Source organism: Sparus aurata, chromosome 7, assembly GCF_900880675.1.
Source record: "Sparus aurata chromosome 7, fSpaAur1.1, whole genome shotgun sequence".
NCBI lineage: Eukaryota > Metazoa > Chordata > Actinopteri > Spariformes > Sparidae > Sparus > Sparus aurata.
The window spans coordinates 16,410,842-16,432,940 of NC_044193.1; the positions used below are offsets into that span (position 1 = coordinate 16,410,842).

General features: G+C 40.2%; 1 protein-coding gene and 1 long non-coding RNA gene across 11 annotated transcripts in view; one reads left to right on the top strand and one right to left on the bottom strand.

Annotated features, from left to right (window-relative positions):
- Positions 1-1,130, bottom strand: part of LOC115585845 (uncharacterized) — a 34,994-nt gene extending 33,864 nt beyond the window's left edge. For 3 of the 10 annotated variants that reach the window (XR_003984781.1, XR_003984780.1, XR_003984773.1), the window contains exon 1: positions 557-924. This is a non-coding gene — a long non-coding RNA (uncharacterized LOC115585845). Of the gene's footprint in view, positions 1-556 lie in introns of all 10 variants that reach the window. The other 7 variants (XR_003984779.1, XR_003984777.1, XR_003984776.1 and 4 more) reach the window with 6 other exon arrangements.
- On the top strand, positions 906-19,794 carry LOC115585842 (putative helicase mov-10-B.1). Its single transcript, XM_030424501.1, has 22 exons — positions 906-1,012; positions 2,422-2,606; positions 3,064-3,151; positions 3,745-3,892; positions 4,597-4,819; positions 5,072-5,158; positions 5,420-5,579; positions 5,704-5,852; positions 7,119-7,286; positions 7,515-7,621; positions 7,712-7,911; positions 9,753-9,850; positions 11,066-11,163; positions 11,265-11,363; positions 11,537-11,642; positions 11,784-11,901; positions 12,003-12,194; positions 16,382-16,450; positions 16,547-16,669; positions 18,037-18,125; positions 18,243-18,345; positions 19,633-19,794. Exons 2-22 carry the CDS (start codon positions 2,440-2,442, stop codon positions 19,747-19,749), a joined length of 2,709 nt encoding a protein of 902 aa, XP_030280361.1. The 5' UTR covers positions 906-1,012; positions 2,422-2,439; the 3' UTR covers positions 19,750-19,794.
- Positions 19,795-22,099: the final 2,305 nt, after the last annotated feature.

Genomic DNA, 22,099 nt, shown 5'->3' on the forward strand with positions numbered 1-22,099 from the left:
AATTGAAAAAATATTTTAAAAAATGACAACAGCAACAGAAAAATGTAAATAAAAATGTATATAAAATATAGTTAGAAAAAAGGGCTATAATAAAAACAAAATACAACAATTATAAACATTAAAACCATACACTAGTTACAATAATGCCAGTTTGAATAGATTGAATAGATTTAAAAGTATCAATACTGTACTTTGAGGGGCAGGATCCTTCTGCTGAATCGAACAGATCATTAAACCCTTTTCACGACAGACATTTTGATTTGTCAAAGCAGGAAAAGCACTGGTCGATGTATAGCATTAATTCGGGCTGTGTTCGGTTTAAGTGGCAATAGAGCCATGGTTAACATTATTTGTCCCACCTGTGCTCTTCCTGTTTTGTCAAGTCAAAATATCTGCTTTCAAGGGATCGGTTAACATAGCTACATTTCATACGTTATCTACCTTTAACAAGCTGGTTTATTCAAGAATGACAAGACAACTACAATGCGGCCCTGTTTGTAGTTCTGTCTCTACACATAACTATTGACGGTACTTAAAGTAAAACTAATACACCCACCTCGGAGCTGGACTTCTTAGGAGTTTTAATGAAGTCATCTGCGGCAGCTCTCTGTCGCGGTTACGATGCATCCCTCATTTGAAAGTGACAGTGTCTGAAATCTAGCAAGAGGGGCCTAAATGAAGATCGTTCCTTTCGTCCAGGACACCACGCATGCGATAAATAACTAAGCCAAAACGTAAATTGGCATTACACTTACATTACCTCATCGATTTAACCCAACCCAAAATTAGCTTTGATTCTTAACCAACCTCAGAGTGCAAAGCTAAGGGGGGAGAAAATGGCATACTATGTAGGGGAAACACACACCTGTTGGAACTCTACGGGGCTGCATCACTTGCGGTTGCTAGGATACACTTCCCCGGGAAACCGCTTATCTTCAAATCATCAGTAGCACAAAATTCATAACAACTTGACTTTGCCAACCTTCCCACGCTGCTACCTGTCCAACGAAAAGTAAGTAGCGTTACTGTAATTTGCTAAAGAGCGCCTTGCTGTTGTTTGCTGTGAGTTGAGTTTAAGGTTAGTTAGGGCTGTTTCTAGCTAGCAAGGTAAAGAAGCAGTTAGCAGTACACCCACTTATTTAACGTTATTTAATGTTGTGACCTAAATTAATGCAAAGTTTCACTGTTTTTACACTCCAACTAGGTTTACGAGCTAACTACTTGACATTGATTGTTGGTAGTGAAGTTATCTGTATTTCTTCCAACCATTTCCTTAGATATGCTAATAAAAACATCTGATATTTAGGCCTATACTTGTATTACTAATTGCATTAATGCAATTGCATCTTTTGGCATTAAATAATGTAGGGGGTTGCTGAATAAAAATGGATAAATGTATGTATACTATAGCTAAGGCATGACAACGATATTATTGCAACATCTATTGAAAATCTGACCAAAAAAAGGCTAGTAGTCAAATCCATCTGTAGCTTTTTTTGTTGTTGCGTGACAGAAGTCTTGACAATTCTGACAGGTTTTTTAATGGAAGGTTTGATATCACAAAACTATAAAAAGCCAGAACCAAGATAAGACATAGGCCTGAGGGATTTTTCTAAAATCACAACTCCTATACTCATGCAGACAGTGGGTTTATTATCCCCTTGATTCTATTTTTCAGTACCACTAGGACTAAATGAGCTTATGTCAGCGTGTTCGTTTATTTGAGAGAAGACATACTACGACGTCCCGTTTTACCATTTATTTGGAATTGTATCACTAAACAAATAGCTTGATATCAAGGACCTTCTCTGTTTGATAAATCACAGTCGGCGGATTGCTGTTAATCTGCATCCCATCGCCCAGTAAAGGATAAAGATTCTTAGTTGCATACTTTTTTATATCGTTCACATGCATGTAACTCTTCTCATTGGTCCATAGTCAGGGAGGGGCGGTGGTTAAGACTTAGTTCTCCCGTCGTTGGTGCACGGGTCATTGGAGACGTCGCCCCTATTGAGAGAACCTCCCACTACTGTTTTTCATCTTCCTCATCACGCACTTGTCTTGAGTTCATCTTTTGACATGTTTTTAACAGATCTAAACCTTTGTCTGTTGCTCATGCCTTAACCGCTACTTATTCTTTCAAGGACATCATGTGCGTGCAAGCAAAATTAGAATAACAAGTTCATAACCTTGGTCTCTCCCTACAAAAGGCATGCTATGTTCTTTCTCTTATCCTGGCATATCTCTCCAATGTATTACCCCTTCATACCATGGGGCCAATGCTTGTTTCAATCACATCGGTCAACAGGATAAGTACAACTCTTAATAATACAGTTTGTTAGTGCATAGTGATTTTGTCATAGCAGTCAGGCACTTAATACAGACAGGTAAAATAATATATCTTAACACTTACCCCAACAGCAGGAACTGCACCCGGAAATGTGGCCCGTAGTAGTTCCTGAAACACCCAACACAATACCAGGAGACTCTGGTCACCAGAATGAACCTCAAAGTATATCCAGTGTTGAAGCACAGGTGGCACTGCAGCAGGCCCAAAAAGAAGTTGGAGCCCGTTTAAAAATGGCAGTGTTATTCCAGCAAAACAGGTAAGAAGCACTTCAATTAGACTTCTAAAAATACATTAATACCTTTTTGTTTCCTTAAATCTTTAGTCTGAAAGAAAGCAGAAACTAGTTATTTTCCACATAAAATAGAGACTGCTCTCTGCTCATTTATCACAACTGACATACACATTAGGAACAAATACGGCAAAGCCCCAGCCTTAACAACTTCTTATGCTTTGATTAGCACCTGTGAAGACAGGTGCCACCCTGACTGATTGCTTTTAAACCTTCATTATGCTTCTGCTTGTCTTCTGTCCTTGCTGGCATTTACACTGATTCTGCAGGCTTTATTTCAGCTGGAGGAATTTGGGCCTGGACACCCTAAAAGTTTTATTCAAAGCTTTCTAACAGAAGTACTGTACGTGTTTGACAGTCCGCTTTTATCTATGATATAATTTCAAACAAGCCTTGTTGTATGACTTGTCATCCACCACAACAGGGCTCAGCTAAATAATTACAGTGTCACCATAACCTCAGACCCTGCGTCAACAGAAGAGAGAATCAAACTGACTGTGTATGAAAACAAGGTGAGAGTATGGAGATTAAGACTTAAAGTAAGCCATGCCTTTTAATGACTAAGCAGAACACAGTGAAATTATGAATTATTAATACTAAAAATATATCTAACACATTTGTATTGATCAAGACAAAACTCTTGATGTTGATTGTGAATTTCGTGTGTGCTTGGGTATTTGGGTTGCAGCAATATAACTTTTTCAAGGTATATCATGGTATGAAAACTGACGGTTATCATTCCTTCTAGATCTCCCTATGTACAGTATTAGATTCTACCTTAGTAGAACTATTAAAGATAGATTGCTAGTTAATGTCAGTTTTCATGTCTGCCACAACCTGATCATTGGTGCAATTATAATGAGGTTTTTGTTCAACCACAGAAAACCTTCTCATTTCATGGATTTAAATGTCATTGTAACTAATTATGATAATAATAATAATAATAATAATAATAATTGTGGAATACTGTTATACTGTAAAATAATGAAATTCTGATACTACATATCGTGAAAATCTATTACCTTTGGAACCCTATTGGTTTTTCTCATGGCTGCAGTGATAATACTGACAGTTTGCATATAATAACGTGTTTCTTCTCTAACAGAAAATTGTGCCGCTGACTGTGAAGAACTCTGGTGTCACAACTGTTTATTTAACCTTTTGGGCTTCTGACCTTGTAAAGAATATCTTCACTTTGAGAGACTGTCAAGGAAATGTCATCAAGTCTATCAAACAACACCCTGTTAGACCAGGTATGAGGGAGACACAAACAGTAATGTGCCCCACTTGAGAAAGGGTCTGTACAGTTGTCAGCGGTTGTAGGATAATGATACAAGTGATGAATGAGCAACTTCAATTGAAAGTCCATATCATTTATACCATTCTTAATGGTGGATTTACAAGGAGAAAGAACACAAGTAGCAAAGGCAGCAACTGTGCATAGTTTAAAATTGACTTGAAGATTTAGAGCAGACATATTCACCTTCATTCAAGCCCTTTGATAATCTTTAGGAGAATCAAATTGACAACCTACTTCTAAGATTAAAAGGGTGCAGAGTTTTTTTTTTTTTTTCTGTCTGTTTGTATAAATAATGTTATCTTGGCAGGTTTTTTTTTTAACCTTTTTACAGGTACTTGAATGGGACAGATTTAGAGAAACAAAACAACAAAAACAATGTCTCACCCAACATGTAATTCGTCAAAAATGTAATGAAGCACTTTTTGCCACCTTGCAGGATTAAGATATCTAAGTTTAGACAATTGAATGTTCATAATCCTTTTGCAGTGATTAAGGCAGATGTGTGTCAGGTTTTGTTCAGCACACGCAACTGTTAAAAATCAATAAGTGGTTCGACTAAAAATGCAACATGCAAGACAGAAAATGACAACGATGTTATATTTGAAGAAATGACAAAAGCCTGATTTCCTCACCTTTTTTTCTACCGTGTTTTTCTAGGAGAGGAATTTAAAATCAGCGTTCATTTCTACTCACAGCATGCAGGCTTCTTTGAACAGTTACTGGTCTTTAAGTTTGAAACGGGTCAGCAGGCCTCTCATGAATTTGAGATCATGCGCCTCTTGGAAGTCACACATTGGACATCTTCGAGTGAAGAGCTCTTCCCCACAAACTCATGCAACAGCCACACTAAGGAATGCACCTCTACTGAAAAGCATAGAGAGTAAATATCATGTAATTTTCATGTTATTTATGTGAGTATGTAAATTGTGTTCAGCATTTCTTATCATCTTAAACAGTCCTTGTTTGATTTATTACAGTTACAATTTCAGAATCTGTTATATTTCCTTCTGGTTCTCAATCTGACAATCTTCATTCACATGTCACCCATCCTAATTCACACACTACTGATTGCAACATTCATTGGTCATCTAGGTCATTACTGTCCTGTGTTCTACCTTTTCTTCCACTCCAGTATATCAGCGATGTTTGGTAGGCCTGTGGTGGCTCTGAAGGGTTATGCAATGCCGGACTACATTAAAAACATCACAGACTATGACCCGTATGTATTTTCACATGCACACACAGAGAAAGTGAAAATAATGTGTGACAGATTTAATTTACTGTATGAAAGTAAAACAATTCAGGTTTTTTACCCAGCATTGTGGCACTTTCTATCGAGCTATCAACATTACATAAACAACACTCAACTTTTTTGATTGCAAAAAGAAAATCAAACCTGACTCACTGAAGCAGTATGCCTCTAATCAATCACAAAACTGCAGAGATCATCAAAGTTTCCATGTCAATTGGATCTCTTTAGGGCTCTCCAGAGACCTCTGGAGTGGAGCAATTACTCCGAGAGGTTCCACTTGCTGCTGCATCTTGAGGAGTTCCAGATGAAGAAAGAGATTGAAATCTATAATGAGGGCAATGTGCCTATTTTCAGACACAAGCGCAGGACAGACCTATTCATCCTGCAGGTGATGCTACTCACATTCACACAATAAAACATGATGGCTGACAATTGCCGTTGCTTTGGCTGGATCTTTCACCCCAACATTACAGAATAAACAGTATTTTACTCATAAACTTTTTTGTCATCAGATGCCAGGTGTCTTGGGGGACTTAAAGAAGCTCTCCAGGACACTGGCGCGAGTGAGTCTTGTTGACCAGTCAGTTGTTGGAAAGAAGATTTACATAGGCTGGGTCCAATATGTGGCTGCACAGAAGATCTACGTGCAATTTGATGAAACGTAAGGACAGTGGGTCAAATGAGATTAAATGATAAATCCCATAAGAAAAGGTTTTTTTTGTTTTGTTTTGTTTTTTTCTGTTTGGTTGTGTATCTACATGCACACCCATTGTTGCATTAAGTAAGTAAAGTAGTTAGCAAGTGTTTACAATGTGTCATAATATTTTCCGCACAGACACAGTGCAGTTTTATTTTCAACTTCAGATTAACTTCAGATTCTTTGGCACCACTGTTCAGCAATTACAGAGTTACTCCACAAATTTCACACATTAAAGTGTGTTTACAGGTCTTGGTTATGGCTATATGTCTGCAGAGCAAACTGCAAATAATCAGATATATTTTCGAAAAAAAGGCATTATTTATGTGTAGCACTCATAACCTACCATCAGAGCATGTGAGCGGAGCTGAGCTGCGAGAATTTCCGCTCCCCGCCTACGTGGGTGTTCGCTCCTTTGCTCCATCGCTCAAAGTCATACCAGACAGCTCCGCTCAAAGACCGCTCTCCACTCACCTAAAATTTCATTCACTCCATGCTCGCTCAAATTTAAAAGAGGGAGCAATTCCTGACGTTGCACCTATATGACCTGCAGGGTTCTCCCCAGACGGTGGAACAGCGGCGCTGCGCCGCTATACTGCTAGCTCAGCGCCACTATACTCATTTTCAATGTTAGCTGCTTTATAGCGGGTGTTAGTGGGCTGCCGCTACCTAAATCGTAAAAAAAGCACCCCCCCCCCGGCTGACGGTGACGAGCGTCCATCCGTCCGTCCGTCCCCCGGCTGACGGCGAGGAGCTGGGGGACGGTGTCTGCTTGCTTTTCAAAATATTTTTACAAACTCCATCTCTCAACGAATGACCTCCTTGAAGGCACACATGAGTCTGTGTGGACTTGTGCATGCCCTAGACTCGTGGAGAGCGGTATCGGAGCGGAACTGGAGCGAAACGGAACCATCACTCTGGCCTTTGGATTAAAACCCGCTCTGCACTCCGACTATATTTCACACGCTCTGCTCACTGCTCGCTCCGCTCACATGCCCTGCCTACCCTACGTAGCATCCGTAACCGCCCCATCAACAAAAAAATTGCCTTTGACTTCACATTGCTGACAGCATTATGGAACCAGAATAAGTTAGTCACATTAGTGTAATTTGGTAATTTCTGGTGAGAAATTTCATACTTACTAGAGGAAAATTGTCTATTTCTAGTTCTGTTCACACAGGACATGGTGGTGGTCGTGGTTTTAATGTGAATGTGTGAATTTGAATGCAGGTTTCAGAGTGATTTCAAGGACAACTCTAGGTTCAGTGTTGACTTCGCTCTTGACCGTTTACCCCTGCGTGTCCAGCATAGAGCAGTGGCATCCGTGAAACCACGCAACCTGGTGGAGGTGCTGTTCCCTACTGGAAAACAATCTTCCCACAATCCACATCTACCCAGGTCAGAGTAACTCAAGATCAAAGATCCAGGGAAAACATTTGAAATATGTGATACAAACAAGGTCATACTAATGTTTTTGTGCACTGAGTCTGTGGGCTTTTATGTTTTTATCACATCTGAGTTAAAAAAAAATTTCCTGTGCAACTAAATTGCATGTAAACCCAGACTCCCCTATCTTTGACACTTCTCTGTTTCTATTCCTGTTCATCTCTGTCTCTCTGTCATCAGGCTGTTAGAGTTCGAGAGCAACCCAGAGCAGCGCAAAGCCATTAAACACATTATAGCTGGTACAGCAAAGCCTGCCCCTTATCTGGTATTCGGTCCACCTGGCACAGGTACTGTACATGCATATGTGAATGCCCACTGATGCTCAAATGTTGATTTTATTTACGGGCATAAAAAATAATGTATTTTGTCTTGGTCAGGCAAAACAGTGACTTTGGTGGGAGCCATCAATCAAATACTGGAAACTCAGGAATCATGCAAGATCCTGGCTTGCGCTCCTTCCAACAATGCCATCGATCATCTCTGTGAGAAGATTGCAGAAGGCAACGTGGACAAGCACCATCTTTATCGGTTGTATGCTGCCACCTTTCCTGTGGAAAAAATTCCCTACATTAGAAAGGTCTGGATTTTCTTTTTTGAGTTTCTCAAAAATAAACATAGACACGAGTATAGAAACAACACAAATAATTGGTAAGAAATCACGCATACCACAATTTCTGACATGGTTTATTTATGAAAATCACAAAGGCACGATCGCTTTATGAGGAGTTCTGCTATTTCACATTCATCAAAAATCATCTTTCATTCTTTGATATTCTGTTGTTTCTTTATGTTTTCTACCCTAAAGGGACTGTTGTTGATATCATTCAGTGCGTTTACATGCACAGCTTAGTCGGATTACAGCCATAGTTCGACTATGCTACTCAACCAGACAACTGCAATTATCCGAGTATACATGCCGGTGAGAAAATCGGATTATTGGGCCGGAGCATGTCATACGCTAGGTGGCGCTGTTCCCATTATAACTAGTGGTAACAGAAACAACTCCGGCTGACCTCTTTACGTCACCAGCTGCCTCGGCATTCAATAAAGATGGCGTACGAAGAGCGAGACGAAGCTACATCTTTGTACACTTCGTATATGGTGTACATGATAATTTCACAAACTAGGTGCACAATGGCGCTCTTTCTTGCGGTGATTTCAGAGGAAAGACGCCGCCGCTGTCCATCTACTTCCGGCTCACAGCCCCGGGGAAAAATCTCGTGCCTGCGCAGAACGCAAAATCTGATCCGATCCGCTGGAACGTATACATGCAGGAGTAATGCGACTATCAATCGAATAATCTGGGTGCTTTAATTCGACTATGAGAAATCCGATCCGGTCCGATTTTAGTCTGACTAGGGTGTATACGTGCATCTTTAAAACCGTTCATAGTCAGACTAACCCAATAATTCGGTTTTCTTGAGTGTCATGTAAACACACTGATTGTGATTTAGTCTATGCTGAGTATTGGACCAGCATTGGCTTTCAATCTACTAATGATGTCACAAATTATGCTCGTAGGCTGGGCCTCTTAGAATTGGATATACAGGGAAGCTCATTGTATGAATATGAAAATACATAGCACAGCATGCACAAACACATTTCACAGTACAGTGAAGCTCAAACATTTAACTACAGGAATAAGAAGAATAACACATTTTTAAGATAAGATAAAACTTTATTAATCCCTAAGGAAATTGTTGTGCCAGAGATTGCTTCAAAAATGTACAATCCAATAGAAAAGTGAGAGTCCAGGAACAGTTGAGCATGGAGATCACACACACAGGCAGCAGCACACTTGTGAGGAGTCTTCTCGCCTCACCTCTTTTGTCTTTTGTCTCAAACAGGTTTGGTTTTCAACATCCATGCATGTTAGGTGCTGGGGTTTTGTTATTTTAGTTTATTGCATTAGTTTGGGCTGGAGGTTACCGGTGGTTCAGTTATTCGCCTCTTTTAGGATTAGTTTCCATTAAGGTAGTTTAGGGGAAGATGAGAGGAACAACTGCCCATTGCATGGTTGGTCCAGCATCTTCCATCTTTTGTTCCTTTTGGCCGGGATCTTCAGCCCTCTTTTGTTGGTTCCTTGTTGACTTTTGGTATTTATTTGATAAAGCTTGTTTAATTGTTAACCTTGTGTCTGGCATCCTAAATTTGTAACATATTTTTCATTTATTATGCTTATTTGTTTAACTAATTTAACTTTTCTAAAATCATTCATTCATTCTTCGGATAATTAAATCAAATTCAAATGCAAAAAACAGTTCTAATAGAATAACAATGTAAGTAAGTCAAGTAAAGGTCAAGATTAAACAAAAAATGACCTAAAATAGAAAATTTGACTAGATTCTTGTTTCTGTGTATCTACGTGTACATTATATGTGCTTGTGTGAATATGTAATATGTGTGTTTTTTCTGTAGTTTCACTGCAACCTGATCGGCGAGGCCGTTAGGATTCCCACTAAACGGGACCTCATGCGGTATAAAATCATCTTCACTACCCTGCAAACTGCCGGAAGGTACAGTGGTTAATACAGTAAATTACATCAGAAACTTAATTTCTATAATATTAAGTAAGTACATTGTAATAATATTGTTTAATTCACAAAGTAAACACATTTTATGTTTGTTGTTGTTCTTTATAAAATATTTATGAGGATTTTTTTTATTTACAGGTATTGTGGTCATACTGGCTCAATAGCACGGCATACTATTGCTTTTATCCTCCTGGCTAACAACAGCAGACACCATTGACTGCTATAGCCATTGGCAGAAAAACATTTTATAGCTGTTTTTTTTTTACATTAAATGATTTCTTAAGGTCCACTTGAAGTTGTCATGTTTGAATTGTCAAACCTTCGTGTAAAGGCATAATTTAAGAATTCAAGATTTTCGAAGTTAAACTCTTGCCAAAATGCAACCTGTGAATGTATGAGTCAAACCTTTGTGTAAAACCATAATTATGACGAAAGAGGCACTTTTAAGATTTACCGTATTTTTGTTTTCAGCTCAAACTCATTTTAAATGGGAATGCATGGGGCACATTTATGCTAGCATCAAAATTGCTATTTTTAAAACACTAAGAAGGCTCGACACAATGTAAAACGTTGCTCGTAGTATCACCAGGGTCTCTACACAAGAACATGAGCATTGAGAACATGGGTAGAGTGTATGTGGTTCAGTTGAGCTATGTCTAGAGACCCTGGTGATACTACGAGCAAAGTTTCATGTTGTGTTGAGTCTTCTTAGTGTTTTAAAATAGTGATTTTGATGCTAGCGTAAAAGTGCCCCATGCACTCCCATTGAAAATGAGTTTGAGCTGAAAACAAAAATACGGTAAATCTTAAAAGTGCCTCTTTCGTCCTAATTATGGTTTTACACAAAGGTTTGACGCATACATTCACAGGTGGCATTTTGGCAAGAGTTTCACTTTAAGTCTGTGAAGTAAATGTTTATTGACATATGTTTACCTATTTTACACTCACATGGTTACAGACATTAACGTCTTGGAGATTTAAAGCACTCACACTGTCCACTAACTTGATCTCTCAAGATCTCCACTTCTTTGAGTGCTTTGATTTGTAAATACAAAATCCAACTATCTCTGGTGCAAGGCAGTTATGAAGCCTTCATCTTAAATAGCACGTGTTCCTGCAAGTGCATTTTTATTTTTATTTGGTATTATTATTTTTTTTTTATCTAAACATTTGGATTTGCTCTCTCTAACTCTTCAGGCTTGTGGCAGCAGGGATTCCTGTTTGCCATTTCTCTTACATATTTGTGGATGAGGCAGGTCAGACTACAGAAACAGAGTGTCTCATCCCTATATCAGGTGACAAAGCAAGGTGTCATGTTATATCATAACTGTGTTCTATACAGCAGTTGATATTCTGTATAGCGGGTACTCTTAACGTTTCTGTGTTTGCACCACAGGTTTGATGGACCCCGGTAAATGCCAGGTGGTGCTGGCTGGAGACCCTAAACAGTTGGGCCCAGTCATCTCATCCAGAATGGCAGAGGATAATGGCTTCGGTGAGCAATGTATATCCCTTTTTAAACAAATAAATTAGAGTCTGTGATGTTTCTAAACCATCAAATGGTAAGATCAAGTGTATCAAGGGTTGATTTGATGCTAAATCTGAAAATAACAGTGAAAGTTCAAGTGTTTTTACCTCAGGAAATTTGAAGAAAGCTACTTTGTGCAGGTCTGTCCATGTTGGAGCGTCTGATGAGGGACATTGACCTTTACAAGTCAGACGACACACACGGGTTTAACAACCACTTTATCACCAAATTACTGAGGAACTACAGGTGCGGTATTAGTGATACTTAAATTTGTTGCTTTACCTTCTCACAATGTTGCTCTTAAACCATTCTTTGATATCTCTGTCCACCTGCCCATGCTTTGTCGTAACTTTGGTTTACATTTCTTTGCTATTCACTGTCTCTCAGGTCCCATCCTGCGATCTTGAAAATTCCCAACAGGCTCTTCTATAAAGGAGAACTTCAAGCCTTTGCTCATGTAGAGAAATGCATTCCATACTGCAAATGGGAACTACTGCCCAAGAAAGTAACTTTAACACACATGCACACAAATGCATTTCTCTCTTTTTCTCTCTCTCTCTCTCTCTCTTTTTCCACCCCATTCTCATTTCTCTCTGTGTGTCTCAGGATTTCCCTTTGATCTTCCATGGAGTGGCAGGAACTGATGAACATGAAGCCAACTGTCCTTCTGCTTACAACATGGCAGAGGTGGAGGTGTTGAAGGAATACTTAAAAGCCATTGTTACCCATCTTCACAAAAATAGTGTGACCAAAATTGGACCAAAAGAAATAGGCATCATTACCCCATACAGTAAACAAGTGAGTATATTCTTACCATAATCTGTGAAAATGTTAATAGACCTGGATACTGACTTCAAGTCAGATTTGTGGCCATTCAGAGGCAAAAAATACACTTCAGAGACATTTTTGTCTTATATGCTTTGAAGAAAGTTGAGTATATTCTAAATGTATAATTAAACAAATAAAATCACTTGGTTTTAACTATACTTAACTCAGAAACAAGAATTTCCTTTCTGAAGTAAATTTGACATGTATAAGTAGGCACAACAACCTTCCACCAAGCCAGTAGTAAGGCAATTTAGGTATCTTAGGGTTGACATATTCCCTTCTACATCCTCTATAGCAACAAAAAACTTTCAAGGCATATATAATCAAGTCGAGATGGACCTTGAACGTTGGTCTAAGCTTCCAAATTCTTTTCAAGCTCGCATATCTATTGTAAAAATGGACGTACTTCCTCGCATAAACTTCTATTCTTCTATGGTTCCTCTCGCACCTCCAAAGGGGTATTGGGAAAAATTACATTCGTGCATATCTAAATTTGTATGGAATGGGAAAAGACCGCGCTTGAAGTTGAGAACTCTTCAGTGAGATAGGACGCAGGGGGGATTAGCTCTACCTAACTTCAAGGTGTATTTCTGGTCCTTTGTTCTTCGCCCCCTATCTGTATGGTTTGATCCCAATGCTTCTGTATCTTGGAGACAAATTGAAGAAAACCTTTCACAACCTCATAGACTACAAGACCTGTTGTACTCCAAAATACCATCTAAAAAAGTTAATAAATGTCTAGGCCCTCTGATTTCTTTTTTGCTGATGACTTGCCGCTCTGCAATGAAACATGTTGGAGTAGATCTCAAGTGGCATAACCATTCCCCTGTTTTTAATAATTTTTCTCTTCTTATTGGCAATACACCATTTTCCTTTCCACAATGGACGGGCAGAGGAGTTAATACTCTTGGAGACTTGTATGACGACGATGATCCAAGGGCTTTTAATGATCTAAGAGCTGAATATGATTTACCAGGCACATCATTTTTCTTTTACTTGCAATTGAGATCTGCCATGAAGGCATATGGTGTCCCATGGAGTGTACCTCTTCTAACACATCCATTGCATAGATTGTTTGCTGTACAAAAGCAAATACGTGGGATGGTGTTGGGTTTAAATCTGTTAAGAAATGAGACACGGACACGGAGATTGTCTTTCTAGGCAAAGGGGAAGAGCAGAAGTCAGCACACAAAGTCTGGGCTCCTGAGTTCCAATGAGCTGCTCTCCCCAAGCATCTTTTATTCACCTACAACAGGGCGTAAACATATATGATTGGCTCTTTGACAGTACATATGAGTCATACAGTTGTTATGCACGATGGAGAAGTACACATACACACTTTCGGACCTATGGCCTTCAGCATCTATCCTTCACACAAACATTCTTATGATGTCCACCATCAGTTATTCACACAAGATGCCATTCGAGGCCTTGTGGTCCCGTCGGAGGGTGAGTGTGTTTCTTCGTAGTACTTTTCCAGGAGCTCGGTACATTTCCACAAACATATAAAGGAAGACAAGCAGGTTATATCAATGCAATGCAAGAAACTGATAATATAAGCATAATTGTTCCAACAGATGGTTTCTAAAGTTTATAAATTTATCTCTCAACCTCGTGTCCCACTAGCAGTAGAAACTGTTTGGAGTAGGGATATTCCCTTTACAGATGAGGAAGAGATTTGCTGGGACACAGTATGGGAAAACCTACAGGATACTTCCAAAAACCCTAATCACCAACTAATCCATTTTAAATGTATACATAGGATGTATCTCACTCCAAGAAAACGCCATGCCATGAAAATCATCCCATCTCCTAACTGTGACTTATGTACACTTCATGTTCCAGGGTCATTTTTACATATGTTTTGGGAATGACCCGACGTATATGCCTTTTGGAGACACTTATGTTCCACTTTAAGTGACATGCTTGAAGTAACTATTCCACTGTCACCGACCTTACTTTTACTTAACGATGACTCTAGTCTAGAATTATCTCTACAGCAGATGCGTATATTATGGGCTGGTCTCACTGCAGCAAAGAAAATGTTGGCCTTGCGGTTGGCAGCAGTGGGCCAACTCATTTCTGGACATAGTTATGATGGAGAGATCTGTGGCTAGGGTGCATGGAGCAAGTATGAAAACCCTAAAAGCATGGGATGTAGCTTACTATCTGATCAAGGAAAGAGTGCAGCGTTAACATGTGATTATTACTTTTATCATTTTCCTTTTTCTTCTTCTTTCTGTGTTTGAATTATATTAATTTATTCACCTGTATGTGTGTGTATATGTATGTATATGTATATGGGTATGTATGTATGTGTGTATGTATGTGTGTACAGGGTTCTCCCCAGGGGGGGGGGGGGGGGGCGCGACCGCTCGTCAATGTCAGTCCGGGGGGGGGGACCGCTCGTCAACGTCAGTCCGGGGGGGGGGGGGAGACACGGACGTACGGACAGCCGGTCATCAACTCCGTCAGCCGGGGGACGGACGGACGCTCATCGCCGTCAGCCGGGAGCTCCTAGCCGTCAACCGGGGGACGGCGGACGGACGGACGGACGGACGCTCGACACTGTCACGCGCGGAGTATAGCGGCGCTGACCGAGCGGTAGAGCGGCGCAGCGCCGCTGTTCCACCGTCTGGGGAGAACCCTGGTGTATATATATATATATATATATATATATATATATATATATACATATATATGTGTGTATATTTTCATTTTCTTCTATTTTACTTTTTATTTTCTTGAGAGGTTGAAAGATCAGGGGCAGGGGTTGGTAAGGGGGTCGCCATGGGCTGGGGGAGGCGGGGACGTTTTGTTCTGTATATGTTTCTGTAAGGTGTAAGATTTCCTTGATGTTTTAAACTTCAAACTTGTACTTTTATGGAATCTACACATATATTGTATCAATAAAAATTTGATCAAAAAAAAAAAAAACAACCTTCCACCAAGGTTACAGGTTGAAAAAAAATCCATTATAGCACATATTTATACATCCATTCTGCGGCTGCATGTTTTGTTTTCAGAATATCGTTCTTGTCTGGGCTTCTGGCCAAGTGAAACCCCCAGCTAAATTTAAGGACTATTTAAAGGAGAACTTCGGTCGATTTAAACATGCAGCTTCATTGCTCAAGCTACCCTTGACTTGCGAGTACCAAAGACGCGAACAAATTTGGTCCAGCCATTACAGAGCTCCGTGAACGGAGATGTAGCATTGAACGCTAACTGCATGGGGTCAGAACTTCACGCTGTGTTTTAAGCATCTTAACATGCTCCACATCTCACACCAGAAGTTATGCAACATCAGCAGACACCTTAGCACACAGCACTGTAGCATGTATGACTCAAAATGAATAAAAAAGAAGTTAAAATAGTGTGTTTGTGCAAGGAGCTACTTACCTGTTTGTTGACATCCGCGTCTTCCGGTAGCTAGACCAAACTAGCGTATCCACCGAGTGTGCACTTAACAGGCTTAACAGGCTATTGTAAGGCTCATGGCTCATGACAGGTTGTAACATGGACATGTACATTATGAACATACACACGAAAATGCTGGAATACGTTTCCGTTTCCGCCAGTGAGGGAGTAAGTGCACGCTCGACGGATTGACTAGTTTGGTCTAGCTACCGGAACACACGGATGTCAACAAACAGGTAAGTAGCTGCTTGCGCAAACACACTATTTTAACTACTTTTTTATTCAGTTTGAGTCATACACGCTACAGTGCTGTGTGCTAAGGTGTCTGCTGATGTTGCATAACTTCTGGTGTGAGATGTGGAGCATGTTAAGATGCTTAAAACACAGCGTGAAGTTCTGACCCCATGCAGTTAGCGTTCAATGCTACATCTCCGTTCACGGAGCTCTGTCATGGCTGGACCAAATTTGTTCGCGTCTTCGGTACTCGCAAGTCAAGGGTAGCTTGAGCAATGAAGCTGCATGTTTAAATCGACCGAAGTTCTCCTTTAAGGACTTTGAGCTAATGGAGGGTCCTCTTATTGTTAATGGTCAATACATTGGGTGTATGGCTAGTTTAATGTATAGACAAAGTCGCAATTGTATTTTCTGCATTTCCTAAATTTGCTCCAATACACCAGTTTGTCACTGTATTTTAATTGGGGTAACCTTGCTTACACTTGACTCATTTTGTCTTCTGACAGGTGGAGAAGATCCAGAACGCCATCCAGATGGACAAAGATCTCAAGGAGGAAAATTTGGAAAACATCATGGTATGAAGATACAAAGTGATGTGTTTATGCTTGCTGCAAAACATGCTTGAGCGCTTGGAACTTCATTAACATACCTTGCTTTTGTATTTTTCATAGGTTGGCTCAGTTGAGCAGTTTCAGGGTAAAGAGTTCAACGTGGTTATTTTGTCCACAGTGCGCAGTTTTCCCAAACTGACTTCCCACAAGCAATGCACTCTGGGCTTTATAGATAATGAGAAGGTGAGAAACATTACACAAACACACAAAAACTTCAATATTAATGAAGAGAAACAGATTTTTACTGAAACCTCTAATGTCCACAATTTAAGCACTAGTGGATCTACTCACAGGTGCTCATTTTTCCATGCGCACTGAAGCTAAATTCACAATTCAGGAGCTGGCTGACAGCTCGCTGACATGTTGCCTTCTGGATGTTTAGCATGGCTTAATATCTGTTTGATTTGTCAATGGGTCAGGGAGCCAGGAGTGAGCTACAGCCAATGAGAGAACACCCTCCTCTCCTTTCCTCCTCTCTCCTCTCCTCTGCAGTTATCCACAGTAGCTCACTAAACCTAATTATGCATCTGTTTGGATGGAGCACACACAATAACAGGCTGCAGGTTCTTTCAGAATACATACACGCTATTCGGAATTGGTAACCATTTCATCCTTGCTGAACTACAACACAAGCAAGCAGTTCCATGTTTTCATTACAAAAACAGTTCTCTCCTACTGTAACACACGTGGACAAACGGGACTGCAACAGTACAGCATGTAAATATGGGTTGCTCGTTTAACATTATCAAACTATGCCTGACCTGATTTAAGCCTCCCGCTTGCTCCTGTGGTTACCTCTCGCAGGTGTATGTACAGAACGTGAGTTTGTGTATCTGTCTAGGTGTGTGTAACTAACTGAGCATGGGAGTTGCTTCACTTACCCGCTCCTTCCGTACTGCTTCTGGACCCGGTACGACCCGGCACGACCGGACTCGGCGAGGCCGTAGCTCAGGGCGTCCCCGTCGCTATATGGCCACAGCAGCTCCACAGCCGGCCAGCTCGCTCGATTCGGCACTTGGTTCTTAGTTCATTTGGTGTGTGACTCCGGTGCAGTGTGTGAGTGTGTGTGTCGCCGGCCCGGTCTCTCTCTCTCTCTCTCCTTGAAACCCCGGAAGTTGTCTTCAACCTCCGCCTCCCCCCCGGACCAGGTGATACTGATTCCTCAACTCCACCCACTCACGGGGTTCAGTGAGCTACCTCCCATCTCGTGACATGTTTCTGTGTTGTGTATTTGTGGATCAGTCTACCTTGACCTCACCCGGCCCTCACACTTCACCTGCTTCACATCTCCCAGGGTAGTTCATAACACCTACCCTTTCTCCATTCTACGAAACATATTTTTCTGTTGCCATCATTCCCATGTCGCATCTCATTTGTCTGATCTTGTAATGTGTTACCACTCTGCTTCTGATCAGTTACAGTGCTAACATCAACGACTACAAAACTCGCAATTATAAGACAGAAACCTGTGTAGTTTGAAAAGTAAAACGATCTGACAACTTTGATAGTCATGTAGTGTGGCAAAGGCATAATTGAAACTATCTCCACAGAGGTTCAACGTGGCCTTGACCAGAGCACGAGCCTTACTGATTGTGGTTGGAGACCCAAGAATTTTGAAAACTGCCCAGATATGGAACAAGTAAGGTCCTCATAAAGTTCTCATTACTCTAATTCTGTTTCAGTGGAGAGGGAAGGCTTGGACAGATACATACCTCAAATGCTCCTACATGCATCATACACTGACCTCTCTTTTTAGATTCATCCATTACTGCTACAAAGAAGGGGGTTACCGAGGCATTTCTGTTTATGATGCAGAGGAAGAGGAAGACACTGACTCGTGTACACTCAAGGAACCTCTGGTAATATGCACATTCACACACATTCACGCACTTCATACTGTGTGTCTTTCCATTGTCTTGAGATTCTTGAATAGTCTTAAAGACTAAGGGCTGTTTGGGTTCTCTGAAGAGTGATTCAGCAACAGCTGGACTTCTGTTTAAGGACCCACAGACGTCACACACTCATCTCATACTCTGTATGAATAAAGTACTGCATGAGACACTGACAATGACGGAGACACTGACAACGAAGTGTGCAGTCAGTGTCCAATGAAGTCCCGTTCCTATGGGTTTGTTGCTATTTAAAGGGGCTTTATGTCAAATTTGTAACAATGTACATGTATTTATCATATTTTAATTGGCCATTTGTGAGCAGAATGTAACATGACAAGAAAAAACAGACATTCAGCTAACATTAAGTAACCACCAGCTTTCAGCATGCCACAACATTTTCAGAGCCCCTTTATACATTCACATGTACTGCTGTGAGGCTCGAGTTAGTAGGACCACTGTGCTTTCTCCCTGGCTATCAGATAGGTTGTCAGGTAGTGTTAGGATTTATGCATATTGTAACAGCACACTGAGAATCTCACCAGAGAAATATGTGTGATACAGAGAGAGAAATCAGTTTGTGCCATGAGGTCTCACTCCTTTTAGACAATATTTGTATCCGACAGACCATAAAAAGGCAAAAGCAGGCATATCCTTCTCACTGGGCATCACTGTCATCTCAAATGCCTGTCCTAAAGCCCTTTATGCTTTAACAAAAGTAGGATTTCTCACATCTAAGAAAATTGTCAGAAAACAAAGGGCTTTATTGAGGTGGTGATAGGAGCTTTGGATGGGGGGGATAATAGGATTGGGGTGATAGAATCATCTCCCTTTCAGTAAATTCAAAATCACCTATCTAGCTTTATTTACCACTGTTTAAGAACATCCAAAGCCGTTAATGTCCATTAACTAAACACGTAGAGCTAAATTGTAAATTTATCTTTCAATACATTACCATAGCTGGGTCACCTACAAGAAACCTGACAGTTTCAGGTATCAAAACAGATTGTGACTGTGAAGCAATAGTTATAAGTGCACCTGCAGCTCATCAGCTCGTCAACTTCTGTTTAATCCTGGCCTCTTCTCCACTCTGGTGCCAGATTGTTCCATCCTGTATGGTGATTATATCACTGCTGCTTGCTATTGAATTCAGCTATCTTTTATGCATTTTCTAGTGTTGAGATTTCTCTTGTGCTCCAGTGTTTTTCCCTGTCTGGGCTATGTCTCATACTCATATTTTGTTTCCCTCGTGTGCAGAACCTCCAGCGCCACTCTGTTCTGCTTCCTGATCCACTGACTCACCTGAGGTCCCTGCACACCGCCACCAGACAACCCAGCCAGCCTGCCTGGCCTCCTCACAGGCCATTTCCATAAGAACGCTGGCCTGTAAAAAAAATAATAATTCAAACCTGATTTCCAGCCTCCGGTCTCTGCATTGTGGTTCCAGACCAAAACAACACCGTAACACTCTTCATGTTCTCATCACACAAACCAAAGTAGAGAAAAGAGGAGGGAATTAAATCCGATTTAATCCGTGTACCCTTCGTTCTTTGGTTTTTCCGTTTCAGAACCAAATTAAAATAACAGAAAAACAACTTTGTTTTTCTGTTAATTTGTTTTAAAACCAGAACGGGAAAACAGAATAACACAAAATCAAACATTTTGTAGCTGTTATTATGTTTTAAAACAAAAACAGAATAACGTGAAAATTAAGTTTTTTGATTTTTACTGTTATGTTATTGTGATATTTGGAAAATTCGGATTTAGGAGCGGCAGCGCAGTAATTGTAATTCATGTAATTCACACAGAAAGCTGCGCTGCCGCTCCTAAAGAGACTCTGACTTGAAAGCACGTATCACTCTGTAGTTACTGTGCTCAACAAGCAACGGGTGCTGCCGTGAGTCCCTCCCCTGTCCAAAAGCACTCACAGGCGGTCAGTCTTTCAGTATCCTCGTGCAGCAGTCCAGTCAGAGCAGAGAGGAGACACACAGCACTCCGCCTCCAGGCTGTAAATGAATCGCGGATGCGCATGGCCACCGCCGTTCCGGCGTACAGAGCGGGGTGTAAATGTACCGTAAATTACCAAATAATAGCCGGGTTTCAATTAACCGCAGGGTTCACTTTAAACGCCGGGTGCAGGTGTATATTTTGATAAATAACCGCAGGGGAAACACCCCGATCATCATCATGACGTCTACCGTCACGTCTCTTTAGGAGCGGCAGCGCAGCTTTCTGTGTGAATTACATGAATTACATTTACTGCGCTGCCGCTCCTGAATCCGAATTTTCCAAATATCACAATAACAAAACAGTAAAAATAAAAAAAACTTAATTTTCACGTTATTCTGTTTTTGTTTTAAAGCAGAATAACAGCTACAAAATGTGTGATTTTGTGTTATTCTGTTTTTCCGTTTTTCCGTTCTGGTTTTAAAACAAAATAACAGAAAAACAAAGTTGTTTTTCTGTTATTTTAATTTGGTTTTGAAACGGAAAAACCAAAGAACGAAGGGTACACGGATTTACACGGATTGAATAATAAGAAATTTCCAAACTGGTTTCATCTACTTTCTCCCAAAAATGAGCTTTGGCTTAGTTAACATAGAAAAATGTATGACATCAAAGTTGCTACAAGTCACAGAAACCCTTGTCCTTGGATGGGTGTGCAAGATGGTTCATTTGAGGACAGAAACACTTTGTATAACTCTAGTTCTTCATTGTAAGGTTTAAGTCCCAGTTGTAGCAATGGAGTTTGATTTGTTCACACTAAGCTATATTTTTTCATGACAACATCTAACCTATTTTTAAAAAAAAAAAAATCCATGTCAGAAACTGCCATAAATGTATTGTGTATATCAGCTTTCACCAGGTAACATTTTTCTGCCAGCATCAGTCCTAATAATAACTACCATATATATTTATTTATTTTCAGGATTTCAACCCTGTTACTTCCAGTTTGTTTACACGTTGCCACTGTTTTATTCCCATATACTTTTATATAGTAAATTTATGGAGGTTTTTGATTTTTTTTTTTGCATTAAATGTGGTCTTATCAGTTGCATGAGGGTTTAGGCATATGGGCCAAAATACAGGTACCAACACAGGCCCTATTTAGTGAAAGATAGTTCTGATTAAGAAACTCATCCTGGCCAACGAATTGAAAGCCTGATGGCTTGGGATGCATGATTATATGCTGTAATGAAAATTGTTTCCATTTTTTGTAAACCTTGATATGTTGTGGTTTCTTTCTTGTGACAAATGTACTTATTGTAAGTCGCTTTGGACAAAAGCGTCTGCTAAATGCCCTAAATGTAATGACACTGTGATGATGGGAAAAAAAAAGTTTTATATTTAGCAGTCCGTCTGTAATGTGCACTGTGTATCTATAGACATGTGAGCTGAGGTTTAAATAGATAGAATAAGAATAACAAACACCTTTGCCAAAAATGTATACAGTATGCATTAATACAGCCAAAAGGATCCAAAGTTGAAAGTTTAATAAACAAAACTAATTATGTGAATGCATCAACAGTTGGGTTTGTGTCTGTTTGTTTGAATGATTCACAGACATAAAGAGAAAACACAACGGGTTAAAGTTGTGAGCTCTGTCTCTTCCTCTCTTCCTGCCTATCTTACCTCTCTCAGACACACACACTTCTTCTTCAGTGGTTCAACGTGAGGGCGAGGTCATACGTTTAACTCCGCCCACATTGAGCCACTCCCCGAT

Coding starts and splice junctions, on each gene's coding strand:
- LOC115585842 (XM_030424501.1), top strand. CDS start 2,440: ATGTGGCCCGTAGTAGTTCCTGAAACACCCAACACAATACCAGGAGAC. Junction 2,607..3,063: donor GTGTTATTCCAGCAAAACAG/GTAAGAAGCACT, acceptor CCACCACAACAG/GGCTCAGCTAAATAATTACA. Junction 5,853..7,118: donor TACGTGCAATTTGATGAAAC/GTAAGGACAGTG, acceptor ATTTGAATGCAG/GTTTCAGAGTGATTTCAAGG.